Consider the following 17,662-nt stretch of genomic DNA (forward strand, 5'->3'; position numbering starts at 1 on the left):
CAGTAAGTCAACATCAGACTTAATGTTAAATCAACACAGGTGTGGGCTGGTTGTTGGCCATGGTAAATAGGACACATCAAATGCTATGGCAAAATAAGGTTATCTACTCACTGTCAGTCCATATATAAATAGCTAACATCCATTCACATATGTTTCCAATATAGTGAAAATTAATCACATAAAATTACATGTCCTGTTAGAAATGGGTATCAATGAGTTTTCTGAACATACAATATAATCTGTTACCTTTTGTACCATTTTAATAATACTTAAAAATAAACACTTGAACCTGCTGAGAATATCTTGCAATGTCTTCTTTTATTCTCTATAGTTTATGTCACCAAAATGAGCTCCTTATAAGAAAATCCTTGATATGAAATGAGTGCTGGAGAGATAGCCCTAAAGCTCCCAACCAAAAGGAGTAGGTTCAGTTCTCAGCACTCATGCTTGTCTCTCCAGCTGCCTCTTTGCCAGACAGCCTGGTAGATATCAAATAAACAAGCTTGTAAACAAATAAAAAAAATCACCAAATTAGTATATAAGCATGTACATCCATGATGCAATAAGGATTATTTGCATAATACATTTATTATGGTGGTGTACATGTTAGATCAGAACTGAAGCAGGCTGTCCTTTAATCAGAACAATGAGGGACAGCAGTTCCCTACAGAAGTAAAGACCAAGTGCCCAGGCATAGGGGACTGGGGCTTTTTAGGGCAAAGAGGGAACTTCTGGAGAGGAAAGTTTTATCATTAGATGTGTTCTTTACCATCAGGGATGGATGATAGCAACTGGTATTCTGTTACTACATTTTCTTGTAGGGCAGGTTTTCTCATGGTTTTGCTGAGTCTGGAGATTTTTTTTTCTCATCTGAGATTTCTTGTACTAGGTTATCACCTTTCATTTCAGATTCTGAGAACAGATAAAAGGAAGTGGTTAATCTGTCCTCTCATTGGTGCTTTTTGTGGGAGAGGAATAATGGAGTGAGACAGGTTGGCTCTGACCTAGGGCCTAAGGGTCCATAGGTCAGATTGACTTTATGTAAGCAGGAGTAGAATTTTAACCAAAAGAACTCTTTGGATCCAGTGACTACTGCCATGTACTTCTGGAAAAATCTTTGAGTTGATTAGACAGAGTGATTTACTTAGTAAGATGAAACCAAAGTGGAGAACCTAGCCAAGGTAGCCATTGTCACAGTGAGGTCCTAGTGATAGCAGTGATTTAGTCCAGAAGGAACTTCATTAAAAAGTTTAAAAGACAGGATGAATACTTAAGTATGAGAATAATATGGATGAAAGGAGTGATGAAGGGGAGGAGCCTGAGTGGAAAGAAATCCAAAGCTCATTCATAGGAGCAGACTTGTTATTGGGTGGGTTTTTTTTTTTTTTCCTCCTCTGACATATAAGTCTTTGGCCCTTAAGTCTCAAGCCAGTTTAGATTTGTTGGTGCAGAAAAAAAACATTGTTCGTAGCTGAGGACACAAAATCCCACTGCTAGCATTAGTCAATGGACATAGTCCTCATCAATTTTCAATTATTGCATCACCAAAAAATTGATCTGAAATTTCTTTAAGGTTGTCTGAGAGCTGGTGAGACAAGGGTTAACTGATTCAAAGAAGCCATCAGTCCAGATGTCTTAGTTCTGCACAGCTAGCTGTGCACACACAGTTATAAATTGTATTCAGCACTTTGTAATGGTAATAAACACATTATTATTGGCTTATATTGCATTGCTAAGGATGAGCCTCCAAGAGGGGAGCCTGAGAAAGAATGTTTGGGAGCAGCAGAAGAAACAAATTGAAGTCAGTGATGGGTGCAAGCTGACAGTTCTGTAGTCTGCTTGAGACAGCTCTGTACATAGATTTCTATTTGAGATATCTTTCTGCTTGAAACAGCTGTTTGCTTAAGAAAAATCTCTAAATAGCTTTTGGGTTTTCCAAAAAAAGTCAGAAAACCTGATAGAAAAATTCTAAAAGAGATGTTATCTCTCGAATCAGCTCTTTCTAGGTAGCTCTCTCTTGTGCANCAAAGCCCAGTCTTTTATTTATATATCAATTCAGTCATTTACCCCAGGTTCTCTTTTGATTATCCCACAAATCATTATTTTATGACCTTAGCTGCTTGATTCTTTTAAAAGTACTGAAACTCACTCTGTCCCAGGCTAGCACTGAACTCAAAAATCTGCCTGCCTTTGTAAATACATGCAATAAGCTTAGCTGGGTGGAATCTTGCCGTGAGATCACTACTCCCTAAATCTCTTTATCTCCTTCCTTAATATCTTTCTGACAAACTGGTTCATCAGTTCAGTTGCCTCTGTTCTTTTAGGTCTGTGAAGCCCCTCATACAATTCTTATTGCACCATATATTTTACATAGTTGAGAAATCATGTTTAGATATTCTTGAACCCATGTTTTAAAAGCTCTTTCCCATAACCTTAAGGGATGCCCTGAAGGTCTCAGCATCACAAAGATACATTTTCACTTCCCAAAATTGTGCTGGCTCTGATTATCATGGAGTTATCATCCTTGTCAGAGAGGACTTTCCTGAAGGAGGAGCATAAAGTAAAATATATTCATTATTATACAAACAAGCCTTATACCTACAGTAACAGTCAACACTCATGAAGTCCCATGCCCTGCTGGCTCTGATCCAGGGGCAGGATCTATGTCAAAAAGTCTCTTCTGCAGCCATTCAGGACCTGGCACTGTATATATGTATATATACATCTATATGTATGCATATATATATTACACACAGTAAATACACTATATATATGTATATATATATATATATATATATAATCACAACTAAATTAATAGATGAATACACACAATATATATATATATATAATGTGTGTGTATATATGTATGTGTATATATATATATATGTACACTGTATATACATATAGTATATACATATTGTGTGAGCTCAATGTGGCTGCTATGCCTTCAGTAGCCTATGTCTCATAACCATTGTGCCTCAATCATAGCAAGATGGCAATATAAGTAACAAACTTATGTTATCTAGAGGTAAGAAGTACACTCTGCCCTGCCTTGATAGATTGAACTCCTTATAAAAATGTGCACCCAAATAGATCTTTAGCCTAGTTGTTTCTGACAGCTATTTTGTCACAGAAATGAGTTGTGAAACTAATGTAATCATCTTACTGCATTTTTCAGTCAGTAACATGCTGAAATCTTTTTCCAGTTTTCAGTCTGAATGGGAGAGCTTTGTGTTTCTCACCATGGAATATGGTGCTACTATTGGTGTTTCATGATGTTCTTTATCAAGTTGAAGTCACTTCCAGATTCTTTTCTTAGTTTTTATCTATTAATTTGGTTGTGTTATTTTTTATTTTAGACAACTAGTATGTTAATCTGCATTAACTGATTTCATTTTTGCAGTTTTATGTTTTTAACAGACCCATAATGGTATACATACATGTGATGTGGTATCATGTTTCAGTACATGCACACAATGGGTGATGATCACATTGGGTCCCTACTCTATCACCCCATACATTCATTATTTCTTCATCATAAGAACATTCAAAATCTTCCAACTACACGGAACTTGCGTACCTGGGAGAAATCCCACTTTGTCTTGTTATATAATATGTGGATGTATAGTGAGACTGATTTTGCGGTACTTTGCTGAGCTCTATTGTGTGTATGTATTAGGATAATGGTATGGTTTAACCTGGGGTGAGTCTTCACACCTCTTTTAACCTAGATAATCCTTCACAGGTACATCTTTCTGTCTTGGGTCATTCTAGATTCTGTCAGGTTGAAAGTCAGGGTCAGGCGGGAGCCACAGAGCTTCTGAGGCAGCTCCCTTTTCGGGTTTCAGACATCCGACCACCTTCCCAACCAGAGGACAGGTGTCCACCTGGCCTGGAAAGCTTTTGACTCAGGAAAGGCAGGAGCCATCTTGCCTCCGGGACTCCACCGAAAAGTAGTCTGCACAGGTGAGAGTGTGCACAGAGAAGTTAACAGCTTATGTGACAGGCCAAAGCAACACAGCTTCTGGGAAAGGTTCTGTTTTGGGCCTTCATCTTAAGCCAGAAGGGAGGTCTGAAAGACAGATATCTGTGCACCTTCCCTGGAAGAGGAGAGCTTGCCTGAAGAGAGTGCACTGACCACTGAAATTCAGAGGAGAGACCTAGTCTCCCAGGTCTGCTGATAGAGGCTAACAGAATAACCAGAGGAACAATCTCTAAACAGAGAAAACTATAACAACTAACGCTAGAGATTACCAGATGGTGAAAGGTAAACGTAAGAATCTTACTAACAGAAACCAAGACCACTCACCATCATCAGAACCCAGCACTCCTAATTTGCCCAGTCCAGGGCACCCCAACACACCCGAAAAGCTAAACCTGGATTTAAAAGCATATCTCATGATGATGGCAGAGGATATCAAGAAGAACCTTAATAACTCACTTAAAGAAATACAGGAGAACACTGCTAAACAGGTAGAAGACATTAAAGAGGAGGCACAATAATCCCTTAAAGAATTTCAGGAAAACACAACCAAACAGGTGATGGAATTGAATAAAACCATCCAAGACCTAAAAAGGGAAGTAGACACAATAAAGAAAACCCAAATGAGGCAATGCTGGAGATATAAACCCTAGGAAAGAAATCTGGAACCATAGATGTGAGAATACAAGAGATGGAAGAGAGAATCTCAGGTGCAGAAGATTCCATAGACAACATAGGCACAACAATCAAAGAAAATGGAAAATGCAAAAAGATCCTAACTCAAAACATCCAAGAAATACAGGACACAATGAGAAGACCAAACCTACNGATAATAGGAGTNGNTGAGAATGAAGATTTTCAANTCAAAGGNCCNGCAAANATCTTCAACAAAATTATNGAAGAAAACTTCCCAAACCTAAAGAAAGAGATGCCCATGNACATACAAGAAGCCTACAGAACTCCAAATAGACTGGACCAGAAAAGAAATTCCCCCCAACACATAATAATCAGAACATCAAATGCACTAAATAAAGATAGAATATTAAAAACAATAAGGGAAAAGGGTCAAGTAACATATAAAGGCAAGCCTATCAGAATTACACCAGATTTTTCACCAGAGACTATGAAAGCAAGAAGAGCATGGACAGATGTTATACAGACACTAAGAGAACACAAATGCCAACCCAGGATACTATACCCAGCCAAAATTTCAATAACCTTAGATGGAGAAACAAAAGTATTCCATGACAGAACCAAATTCACACATTATCTTTCCACGAATCCAGCCCTTCAAAGGATAACAACAGAAAAAAACCAATACAAGGACAGAAACCACATCCTAGAAAATGCAAGAAGGTAATCCCTCAACAAACTTAAAAGAAGACAGCCACAAGAAAAAAACGCCAACTTTAACAACAAAATAACAGGAAGCAACAATTACCTTTCCTTAATATCTCTTAATATGAATGGGCTCAAATCCCAAATAAAAAGACATAGACTAACAGACTGGCTACACAAACAGGACCCAACAATTTGCTGCTTACAGGCAACTCATCTCAGAAAAAGATAGACATTGCTTCATAATGAAAGGCTGGAAAACTATTTTCCAAGCAAATGGTATGTAGAAACAAGCTGGAGTAGCCATTCTAATATCTAATAAAATCGATTTCCAACCCAAAGTCGTCAAAAAAGACAAGGAGGGGCACTTCATACTCATCAAATGTAAAATCCTCCAAGATGAACTATCAATTCGGAATATCTATGCTCCAAATACAAGGGCAGTCACAATCATTAAAGAAACTTTAGTAAAGCTCAAAGCACACATTGCACCTCACACAATAATAGTGGGAGACTTCAACACACCACTTTCACCAATGGACAGATCATGGAAACANAAACTAAANAGGGACACAGTGAAACTAACAGAAGTTATGAAACAAATGGATCTGACAGATATCTACAGAACATTTTATCATAAAACAAAAGGATATACCTTCTTCTCAGCACCTCATGGTACCTTCTCCAAAATTGACCACATAATTGGTCACAAAATGATCCTCAACATATACAAAAGTATTGACATTGTCCCATGCATCCTATCAGATCACCATGGACTAAGGCTGATCTTCAATAACAAAATTAATAATAGAAAGCCAACATTCACGTGGAAACTGAACAACACTCTTCTCAATGATACCTTGATCAAGGAAGTAATAAAGAAAGAAATTAAGGACAGCTACCTTATTAGGAAAGGGAAAAGCATAGGTTTTCACAGAACTCTGCAGAAGCATGATGGCTAATTTGTGTGACAAGCTGACTGGTGAGTTCTCTCAGTGCCCTGACTATAATGACAAGGAAGCTGAATTGGGTGTTTTCAACCCATCCTTGCTTGCCATTTTTCCAGTTTGGACAAGCAAAGCTGCCTTGCTTCAAGCTTTTTAACCTTATGATAAAAAGAACATCAGAGACTGTAATCTGACTTAGAAAGATTAGTCATATAAAAAGAGTTATAGTGATCCTTCTCTTTCCCTCATGTGACCAGTTATTCTAACTCAATCTTGGACTGGTCTAGTAATAATTCCAGTATTAGAGAATCCCAGGAAAGTTATCTAAATATTCTTAATTACCTAACAAAGTTAAATGGGAGCACAGCCTCCTCTCCCAGAAAGATTGCAGACTTCCTGCAATTCTCAAAGCCAGCTCCCCCACACCAGAAGCTCTAAGTCTAAGCTTGATCATTGCTAATTTGCAATTGAATGGAGTACCTGGACTTCCCCCAAAGAAGCTTTTGTACTGTTGCCTTTCACTGTCTCAACTTTGTTTTTCAAGAAGGTCAGTCAACGCCCTTCAGCCTGACTGCAACAGGCGTGCATTCCTGCCTCCAACAGCGCAGGTGGCAGTTATTAATCTTCATTCAAGAAGCATTCTAAGTACATATTGTGGCTTTTGTTCTGATCTGGAAATAAGGTTTGCTATGAGGGCCAGACAGTCTAAGATGGACACCCAGATTTTGGAATCATATCAATCTAGACAGAGGTACATGCCAAGAGGCCATGGTTTATTAATAACACACCACAGAGCCATGTAAAGAATTGGAGGCAAAGGTTAATGTCTTAGAAGTAGTAGTCTTAACAATAGGGCCGGACATAGCATATATTAATGCTAGAAAGTCAGAAATTTCAGATATTAGCAATAGTCACTTGAACACTTGGAACATTGATGAATTGGTTAGAGATTTAAAAGATAACCTAAGTGCATTGAAACCCCTGGATTGGGTTCAATATATATTCCTACTTGCTATTATTATTGGCATTATTTTATTAGTAAATCGTTGTTTCCACTCATCTTTAGAGCTCTCCTGAGATCTGTAGCTATGACAAGGTGGGACATTCAGGAACTTCAGCAGAAATATAAGAAAGAGAGAGGATGCTATGCACACTCCAGTGAAGTTTGCTTGGCAGGCCGAGAGGCCTGGGAGCACTCACGGGGCAGAGTTTCACGGAAACTCAGCTCCTGGAACTTTGGCGTTCCCATAACCCGTATATTCTTAGCCTATCCTGGAGTTAGTCTGGTGTATGGATCCACGTGCTCTCTTTTAGTATTATCTTATTATAAGTGCCTTTTATGATTGAATTCTGACATAGCTAAGCCTTCGCCAGTGTTCCAACGTCCTAGAAAGACCTTGTAGCTGACAAACTTGGAATTCAGTAGGAATTCAGTAAGGAAGTTACCTATTCAGTAACTAATTAAGCATTACAAAAGATGGAGCCAGCAGCACAGGGCTGGTCTGCAAAGTGTTTACTAAGGACAGTAGCCAGTCTTACCCAAACAAGGGTTTACCATGAGAAAAGTTAGGGAATCCCACTGACACAGGTTTCTTCACTAGGTCCAAAGTAATCAGGCAGAACTATAGAGCATAAATAAATTTTATGCCTTAGTCCAGCTTTTTTTTTTTTAATATTAATAACAGGGAGGAAATTGTAACCTCCCCCCTAACCTGAAACTGGCTAAACCAGACCTCGACTTTGCTGCCACTAAGGAGATTACCTAAGGTGGAGCCTGCCTCCCTAAATCACTCTATTGTTCAGCCATTGTCACTGCTACCTGCTGGGAGTCCGCCTAGCTATTCCAGAGACTACACCCTATCCTGCATGGGCTCCAAGGATGAATTGGCGGGAATGGGCCTCCCTGCCTCCTTTATAAAGCATGTCTGCAATTAAACATTTGAACCTTGAGCAGACTAGCATGATTATTTCTCGACCCGCCTAGGTTTCCTCTTTTCTTTCAGCTCCAGTTTGCCTCCTAGGCTTGAACCTGGACATGAGAGCTGCAGGCTGGCCCCAACAAAAAGACAAGTGCATCATGTTCAGCTTAGAGAACCAGTAGTTCACCAAGGTTGCTCAAGGTGTGGGTAATGGAAATGCTCTTGGGTCCATCCATTACAGAAAAGTCCTTGACACTAATGTGTATAATTTCTCACAAAACTGTGTTGAAAAATACAAAAATAACAAAATGTCATGAAATTATCCCCGCAGATTACGTCTGCCTCACTGCCCTTGGACCATCTGCTTTGACAATCTGACATGGTAGAGAGACTAGATGAATGTAAAATCCACAGGTTTGGAGCAAAAGCAGACCACATTCAACATGACCCTTGAAGCCTCACATTGTTTTAATTCATACATACATAGTTACAAGAGCAATGTTCCCTAATACCCTAATATTGTATGCAGGCTACCTTACATAAAAAGAACTTTTCAGATGTGATTTAAAGACATTGAAATGGAGAGGTATTTCTTAAACAACTAGATGGCCTGACCTAATCATAGGGTGCTTCAATAGAGAAGAGAGGTCAGTAGAGAAAAAACTTAGATGCTATACTATTGGCTTTTATGATGGAGGAAGGAACCCTTGCCATGGAAAGCAGGTGACCTCTAGAGACTGTTAGGTCAAGGAAGAGTTTGCCCTTAACTATCCAAAAGGAACATGGTCCTACTGTAAATTTTAGTCCAATGAGATCTTTTTTGAACCTCTGGCCTTCAAAACTGAATGATAGATCAATGCTGCTCTTGTTTAAAACTTTTATATATACATTTTTATTTATTTATTTTATTGTATATTAGTGTTTGCACGCATGCACGCACACACACACACACACACACACACACACACACACACACACACAGCATGTGCATACCTGGTGCCTGCAGAGGTTAAAACAGGGCACTGGATCCCCTGGGACTTGAGTTGAGTTAGGGAAGGTTATGGCTCACCATGGTGTGTTAGGAATCAAACCCAAGTCCTCTGCAAGAGCAGTCAGTGCTTTCTTTTAACTGCTGTGACATCTCTCCAGCTGTTCAGTGGGATTTTGATTTTACACTAACATAAAACTGGGATTCATTTGCTGTTCTCCTTTTCCTTTTTGAGACAGGATCTCTCCATGTAGCTGCTCTGGAACTTGCTTTGTAGACCAGGCTAGCCTCAAACTCACAGAGATATTTATTCTTCTGCCAATTGGTTACTGAGGTTAAAGAAGTATACCACTATACCCAGCCTATAAAACTTCTAGGATATGGCTTTGCCTATATCCTGGAATTTATCCAATAACTTCATCTAAATAATACAGGCCACAGGAGACACTAACCATGAAGTCTCTGGGTGCCAGGGGCTCACTGCCACTTTCCTTTATAACAGAAGTACATGTTCTGTTTGTCACAAGTCATGAGAACAGCAAAATTCAAATGTTCATTCAACTAATTGTGAATTCCAGTGAATATGAGAAGATTCTTTGAACAGCCGTCACCTGTAGATGGCAGCAGTGTCACCTACAACAGCAAGTGAAAACACTTTTATCTCCATGATGCATTATTGAAAGACTAGGATAGTAAGCATGTACTGAGCCTGGTGAGATATGTTCACAGGTAAGCCTATCAGTATTATAGTTGTCCATTGAGTTATTTTACACACCACAAAGCTCTGTGATAGCTGCTACAAAAGTTCCCAAGTTATTGGACTATAAATAGGGTAATCTATATTTTTGTGGTATATGTCTTAGAAGCCAGTTTGTACAGTTTGTACAGTTTGTTGTGGGAGGTGTGGCCTTGTTGGAGGAGGTGTGGTCTTATTGCTGGAGTTATGTCACTGCGGTTGGGTTCCTAAAATCCCACAGCATCCCCAGTTCACACTCAGTCTGTCTTGTGGTTGTTCTCTCAATATGTCACCCACTGTTCCAATAGGACACCTGCCTGTTTTCTGTCATGCTCCTCATCATGGTGGTCATTTACTCATTATCTGAAATTTAAGTAAATTTCCAGTAAATGGAGCTTTTATAAGTTGTCTTCATTATTGTGTCTCTTCACAGCAATACAAAAGTTAACTAAGATAGGAACTGTCCAGCATACTGCAGGCTATACATTGTGTCCCAGAATTCCAGTTTTTGAGCGCTCCCATGCTGGGGTGGGCTTAAATGATATGTATGTCTTTGAATCAATTCTGATCCTGTAGGAGGAACCTCCTATCTAAATTCCTATAAGTAGCACCAATGAAACTTATCTGTTTACCATGTTGGACTTTGATCCTATCTGTAATTTGGTCTGTCATGGGCTCCCTCTCTCAAGTGAGAAGATTTGTATGTTGTATATGCCCAGGAAAGTCTGCAACACAACAACCACACACAGTTAAATGAAATAAAGTCATTAGTTTCTCTGAATTTCTGTAAGAAAGTATTTTCTTGGTAACTGATAATCTATATAATCTAACATGGAATCCTACAGTGACTATCACAAAAACGTACCTTTCTTACATATATGGTTTAAACACTCCTGTGTTTGATACTCTGTGCTGTTCTCCGAGAATGCAGAAGTGGATCACACACAAAATCTTTCTCATTCGTTTGCTATAAATAAGATGGACTGCAAAGCAGAAAGACTTAAGTGCAATAGGAATAGAACATTGAGAAAAGTATTTTTCTGCATGAGATATGCTTGTATTAATCTAAGAATGATCAGGGTAAGCCCAGTGGTGGTGGTACATATCTATCAGCTCAGAACTAGGGAGACAGAGGCAGGTAGATCTCTGACTTAAAAACCAACCTGGTCTATAAAGGAAGGCAGGACTCAAGATAGCCAAGAATACACAGAGAAATCACGTGTCAAAAAAACCAAAGAACCAAAAAGACTATAATAAAAATACAGATTCAAAATAAACACAGTCTACTAAAAAAAAAAGAACTTCATTTTAAATTTTATTTTTAAATTTCATTTCAATATATTTGTGTGTGTGTCTGTGTGTATGCATGTAAATGTGTACAGTGGAAGCTTGAAGTTCAGAGACAACTTGCTGTGGATGGTTTTTATGTTTCCAACATGTGGATCTAGGTGTTGAACTCAGTCTTAGTAGTCGGTGCCTTTACCATCAGAATTATGTTCTTATCTCTGAACTAATACTTTAATAGAGAGCAAGACTATGTGTTGTTATGTAGCTTCCCCCAGCCTTGAAGCAGGCTGATTCAGACCTTGCTGCCACTGAGAATGAGACCACCTGGGGTAGAGCCTTCTGACTTAGATGGCTTTATTGTTCTGTCACCTGCAGCTGCTCTTCTCCAAGATGCCACTACCAACTGAGAGGCTGAACCTGTCTTCCTGAGATATTCCGGAGATAGCTAACAACCTGTGGAATTGGCAACCTAATGCTAACAGCTCTGACAGACTAGTGCTAACAACTTAGCAACAAAGCATCAAGAAGCCTGGTGTGGTAGGGGATGGGTTTTCCCTTTATAAGCACAGACTCTTAGTAAACTTTGGGCCATGATCAGAAATCTGTCTTGGTTTAATTACTTCTCTCACCTGATACAGTTCTTGACAGCGGACAAATGCCTATTTTCTTTTTCACTCCCATTTTCCACTGTCAACCCCTAGCTGATATCAGCACGCTGGGCCAATGCTGACTCAGTCTAGCCTGTATCTCTTTGTATCTACAGCACCAATTTTGAAAAGATGAAGTTTAAAGCCAGTGTGTTGCTCACTGTGCCAAATACATCTTCTTATTATTCTTTCTTGTAGAGCTCTACCAAGACAGTGTTCTCTCAGTTGATCTACTCATACTCAGGTCCCACCCGTACTAAGGTCCCTGTTCAGGCACCATCTGTAGACACCTGTGGCCACACGAACTGGGTTCCTGTGAGTGGGAGGCTGGAGCTGTATGGGAGAGTATCCCGTCCCGAGGGACTCAGTTATTCGTGGGTGCGAGGGGGACCGCAAATCTGGGAGAAAATGGGAGGAAGAGAAAAGGGATCTGGAGACCAAGTAGAGGGTCCTATCGAGGTCTCAGTTTATTAGGCTGAAACGCCGGGTTTTAAAGCATACATTGATGGGAATAGGGAGTTGTTGAGGGGGAATTAACAAAGAACAAAGCAGTGGGCATCTGCTGACATGAGGGCCGAAGTCAGGCTCCAGGTGGCGGGCACTCTGTGTCTTATCTCTGGAACATAGATTCTCCTTAACAGCCTTGGGAGTCAGGCCAGGCTCAGTGTGTAACTCATGTCTTTGGAAGTCATGGGAGTCAGAAAGAGATAAGGAAGAGGGGACTATAATTCAGCTTTTACAGCCTCAGGTGCCAGGAAGGGAACAGGGAGAAGGGAGTGATGACCGGTTCCTAGCACAAGGCCATTTGGCTTGTCAGGATGGGAGATTGTGAAGGGCTTGCTTTCTCACAGTATGGTCTCTAACAGGACAGAATGGTGAGAAGTAACAAGACCAAGACAGATTTCTGATCATGGCCCAAAGTTTACTAAGAGTTTGTGCTTATAAAGGGAAAGCCTGCCACGCCAGACTTCTTGATGCTTTGTTGCTAAATTGTCCCGTACAGCAGGACTCAGTTATTCCGTGGGTAGAGGAGGACTGAGGCCTGGAAGAGAAATAGGCAGAGAAAAGGGAGCGAGACCAAGCAAAGAGTTGTCAAGGTCTGTTTAATGGAGTCTAGGAGCCTGGTTATAAGCACACAATGAGAAACAAATAGGGAGGGGTCAAGAGGGTATAATAAAAGTACAGATTAAGGGATAGACATCTGGGGCGGATGCTGATTGCAGGCTTCAAACATCTTGCAGCTTATCTTGGAGTGCAGGTCCTATCTAAACAGTCCCAGGCTCCAAGTGGAGATATGAAGGAAGGGGTGACATAACTCCCATCAAAGGATCAGCCAGATCTTCAGGGTGAGAGTTGCTGAGGGTCTGGTTTCCCACATTTTGGTCTATTACACTAAGTTGTTAGCACAAGTCTGTCAAAGCTTTTAGCATTAGGTTGCCAAGTCCACAGGTTGTCTCAGGCTATCTCAGGAATATTGCCTTCTGGGGTTTACAGAGTGACTTTATTATTAAACAAAATTTAGAAAAAGGGGTAGTGGTAAATTTCAGTAGTACGGTGTTTGCCTAGCATGCATAAGAAGTTTTAATCCATATATAAAGTAAGAAGAAAGTTAACAGAGAAATTTCTTGTGAACTGTTATTTCGTCCTTTTTGGGACTCATCAGTACAGTATAGCACATGATCCAAAAATTTAAAATATTTTGTCCTTAAAATTTAACAATGTGTAAATGATTGCAAGATTAGGCATCAAAGGCTCTGAAGGGGTTTCAGTAATCAGCTATATCCTTATCTGAAAAGAACCTATTAAAGAATAAAATTCAGATGGCATAATCACGTATGGAGTTCTTAAAACTGTTAAATTTGGAAAATGACGTTTGTTTGTAACATATTCTTAGTCTGTTTCAATTTTTAAAAATCTGAGAAGTAAAGTGTAAAATTATTTGACAATGCTATTAAATCTTAGTTTAAAGCATTGCTTTTAATCCTGTCTCTATCTGCTTTCAGATTCGTCATTGAATTTTTTAAAAGAATGATGACTATATTGTCTATAATGTTTGGAGGCCACAAGCCAATTATTATATGTCCTGTGATTACAGAATAAACTTCCATGGGTTCAGTCACCCCACATTTTTAGTGCCCCTGAATTCATAGCAAGGACCAATGAAAAAAGTTCATACCTGATTACAAAATGTACCTCACTAATAAAGACTTGTTTATACTTTAGTTTTTACCTATCAGTACTTATACCCAAACACCTATTTGATTTAGAATCATCTATCCAAATTCTATGCAGTATATCTATGATCCTTTAAGCAAGTTTTCATCTTTGCTGTCAGTGTGATTATTGATGAATTTTGATACTAGTTTTGTTAGATATGATTAGAGGAGCAACTGTAGATAACAGGTCACAGAGCATCTGTTTCTCACGCATGCTTCGGCACATTCCCTATCCGGGATTTACAATTAGTGGGCACTGTAAGGTGTAGCTGTTGGGCTTGTTACAAATCCATTTTTTATGTATATACCCACTACTGTTGTAGATCCCCCTGTTACTCAAGTAGGCACATTCTCCTCCTCCTCGGGTGAGAACCCTAAAGCAAAGAAAAAACAATAATTACTGCACAGGCTAGCATTGCATTAAAACACCTGATCTAGTTTTACACCTAGCATCTTTTACATCCTCAGGGTTGACTTGAACACCACATCTTTGTCATTCATCTATGTTGAACCCTGGGATGTGTGTACAAAGGAATTGACTGGTGCTTGCTATTATGCTCAAACAAACTGCTGCTCAGGGTGACCTTACTGAGGGTGGTTTTCAGTTCTTGATGTATTTTACACATGTATAAAAGTGAGGGAAACCCCGCTTCTTAATAAATTTCTTGGAGGTCTTAATGATGGATGTGACTATATCTGCATTTTACCACTCCATTGAAATGGCTAGCTCTGCTCATACAAGAGCTGTCTCTGGGCTTTTTTGATGAGGAGGCATTAGAAAGTTTACCAATATCCCTGGAATATCAGCTTCAGTAAATAGGTACAGTGCAAACAGAGGACCAACAAGTCTTACCCATGCAGTTCTGCACTGGATTCCTGGGCTTTTTAACACTCCCCCACCCCCTGATATATAGTTCTGACACCAGTAAAGAAAAATTTTCAGTTGGTGATAAAACAGACAATATCTCCCCCGGATGCCATTATTATGGTATAGATTTTTGAGTGAAATTACTCTAAGTAAATGTGTTGAAAGATGGCCAACAAATGGGATGTAGCCAAAAAAACCTAAGTTTGTGATGTTGTGGTGTTTGCATATCTTACAGATACAATGCACACATTTCACAGCAAATAAACACAGTATAAGCGTAAGTTTTCTGAAAACATACAAGTTGTTATACTCAGTGTTGTCTGTCCATATCCAAGGGTGTTCTGTAGACTCTCTGTGTAGGCCAATCCAGTGGTCAGAATCCCCCTTGTATCTCTTCAGAAAATTCTGTCATAACACAGATAAAGGAAATACATGTGTCTCTCAGTTTCACATGACCCTTGAGTCTCCACCCTAGAGCCTCCTCTCAGGATGGCAGCATCTTATAACTGAGGCTCATCAACTTTGGAGCTATAATAACCCTTAGTTCTCAGTGTAAGCATTTTACACCCATAACCCAAAATACATTGATGATCACCTATCCCAATGTGACTTGGGAGGTCCTTGATTTACAATGTCCTTGCTATTTTTAATAGATGCCACATTCATTATGCAACAAGTGAATGCTTGTAGAAGAGCTTACATGACCACAAGGTATCTCAGAAAATTGTATGTGTGGCCTATAAGGTCTTACTATTCGTACTATATGAGAACGGATCTCTGCAATAGCTTAGGGCTCAAGCCAGAAGCAATAACATCAGGAAATATCACAAACTACTGTCTTCTGCATATACCCCATCTGCCTGAATGAGATTCTTCCTCATGCTTTAGCCCCAAGATCTCAATCTCAAAGCAGTAGTACATATTCAACAAAAAAACAACAAACCCATTACTGATCCCCTTTCTTACCAGTTCCTCCAAGCTGTCAAATAGAGCTAGATGGGCATCTAGTGCCATGCAGGAGGACTGGCTGAATGTCCAGTTTCCCATGTCTTCAGAAAAATAAAAGCATTTATTTCCAAATCCAATCCAGCCACTTGGGCATACAGCATAGCAAGGTTCACAGCTCTCCATGATTGGTTTTTTTCTTTCTCACTTAAATGGAGACAGTAATATAAAATGTAACAAAGAGACATTTCCATGTCTGATCCCTTTTTCTAGCCATCCAAACTTCAGTTGTGAGGTGTGTGCTTGGACTGTAGCTTACTTAACTGATCACTAGGAGGCCCTTCCTAGCATGAAGATCCCAATACAGAGCCTTCCAGTGGGGCTCTAAGGGAATATTTTCACTTTTCTTCTTTGTGTTTTGAGACAGAATCTAGCTATGTTTCACAGCCTGGCCTTGATCTCACTATGTGGGCTGAACTTGTCTGGAGATTGTAGTTGTAATCCTCCTGGCTGTTCTTCCTAAGTGCTAGGAACAAGACACCATAACCTGTGAGAAACTCATTTCTAGGCCATCAGCTCCTTAGGACTGTCCCTGATTCCTAGCATCCTACAGTGTGCTTTCCCATAATTCTCCTTCACATTCTCCTTTTCTCTAATAAAAGAAAGAAACTCCTTACTTGTCTGGATCTTAGTATAGATAAATGCCAGCATGCAAAACATGGCAGGGTCAAATAATTTTTGATACCAACATTTTGATCATAAGTTTCCTATTATTCTGACACGCACGCACACACACACACACACACACACTCTCTCCCTCTTTCTCTCTATATGTATGTATACATATATATGCATTATACATTTATATGTATATTTCCACATATATATGTGTACATATATATGTATATATATATATATATGTGTGTGTGTGTGCGTGTGCGTGTGCGTGTGTGTGTGTGTGTGTATGTGTGTGTAAACATATACTGGCTCTTGGTATAGAAACTCAGATTGGCTATCATCAAGAAGTTTGTCAACCATGTTGGGCAGTAGTGGCATATACCTTTAATCCCAGTAATCAGGAGGTAGAGGCAGAGGCAGAAAACTCAGAGGCAGAACTCAGCCTGTTCAGAAGCATATTAAGAAACAGGGACATTTATTTACTACTGGTGGAAGTACAAGCAGATATAGTCCACATGGAGGGTCCTCAGAAAACTTAAAAATAGACCTGCTGTGTGACCCAGCTATGATATTCCTGGGCATATATGAAGAGAACTCCACATCCTACCATAGAGATACTTGCACATCTGTGTTTATTGCTCCTCTATCTGCAAGGAAACAGAACTGACCCAGATGCTCACCAACTGATGGATAATGTAAATGTGTTACAGGCACAAACAAGAATGTGATTTAGCTGTAAATGAAATTTGTAGGAAGGGGGGTACCTAGAAAGTATAATATTAAGGAAGGTAATCCAAGGTCCAAGAAAATAAGCCCATTGTAAGCCTTCACATCCAGTCCCAGTCTATAGCAGACAGTGTAAGCAGCTGTGTGGGTGGGCATGGAATACCATGTGGAGAGGAGAAGAAAGAAGAGTGATATAAAGTGACAAGGAAAGACAGGATGCAAGTAATGGGATATAAGTTGTGAAAAGTTTAAAAACAGAATTATTCTTCTAGTTTCAACTCTGCCATAGTTTTTCTTTCTTTCTTTCTTTCTTTCTTTCTTTCTTTCTTTCTTTCTTTCTTTCTTTCTTTCTTTCTTTCTTTCTTTCTTCCTTCCTTCCTTCCTT

The 17,662-nt window shown here is 39.5% G+C and overlaps 1 protein-coding gene and 1 non-coding gene across 3 annotated transcripts in view; both read right to left on the bottom strand.

The window, feature by feature from the left end:
• Positions 1-1,926: 1,926 nt before the first annotated feature.
• On the bottom strand, positions 1,927-1,989 carry LOC115031357. Its single transcript, XR_003836998.1, has one exon. It is a non-coding gene; the product is annotated as a U7 small nuclear RNA (small nuclear RNA).
• A 12,300-nt stretch (positions 1,990-14,289) lies between these two features.
• The window catches only part of LOC110296380 (C-type lectin domain family 2 member E), a 7,846-nt gene continuing 4,473 nt past the window's right edge, over positions 14,290-17,662 (bottom strand). For both annotated transcript variants that reach the window (XM_021165051.1, XM_021165052.1), the window contains 3 exons: positions 15,895-16,076; positions 15,227-15,333; positions 14,290-14,434 (listed from right to left, as the gene is read on the bottom strand). In XM_021165051.1, coding sequence (XP_021020710.1) covers positions 14,290-14,434; positions 15,227-15,333; positions 15,895-16,076 — 434 coding nt within the window. The remainder of the gene's footprint in view (positions 14,435-15,226; positions 15,334-15,894; positions 16,077-17,662) is intronic.

The sequence above is a fragment of the Mus caroli genome, chromosome 6 (assembly GCF_900094665.2).
Source record: "Mus caroli chromosome 6, CAROLI_EIJ_v1.1, whole genome shotgun sequence".
NCBI lineage: Eukaryota > Metazoa > Chordata > Mammalia > Rodentia > Muridae > Mus > Mus caroli.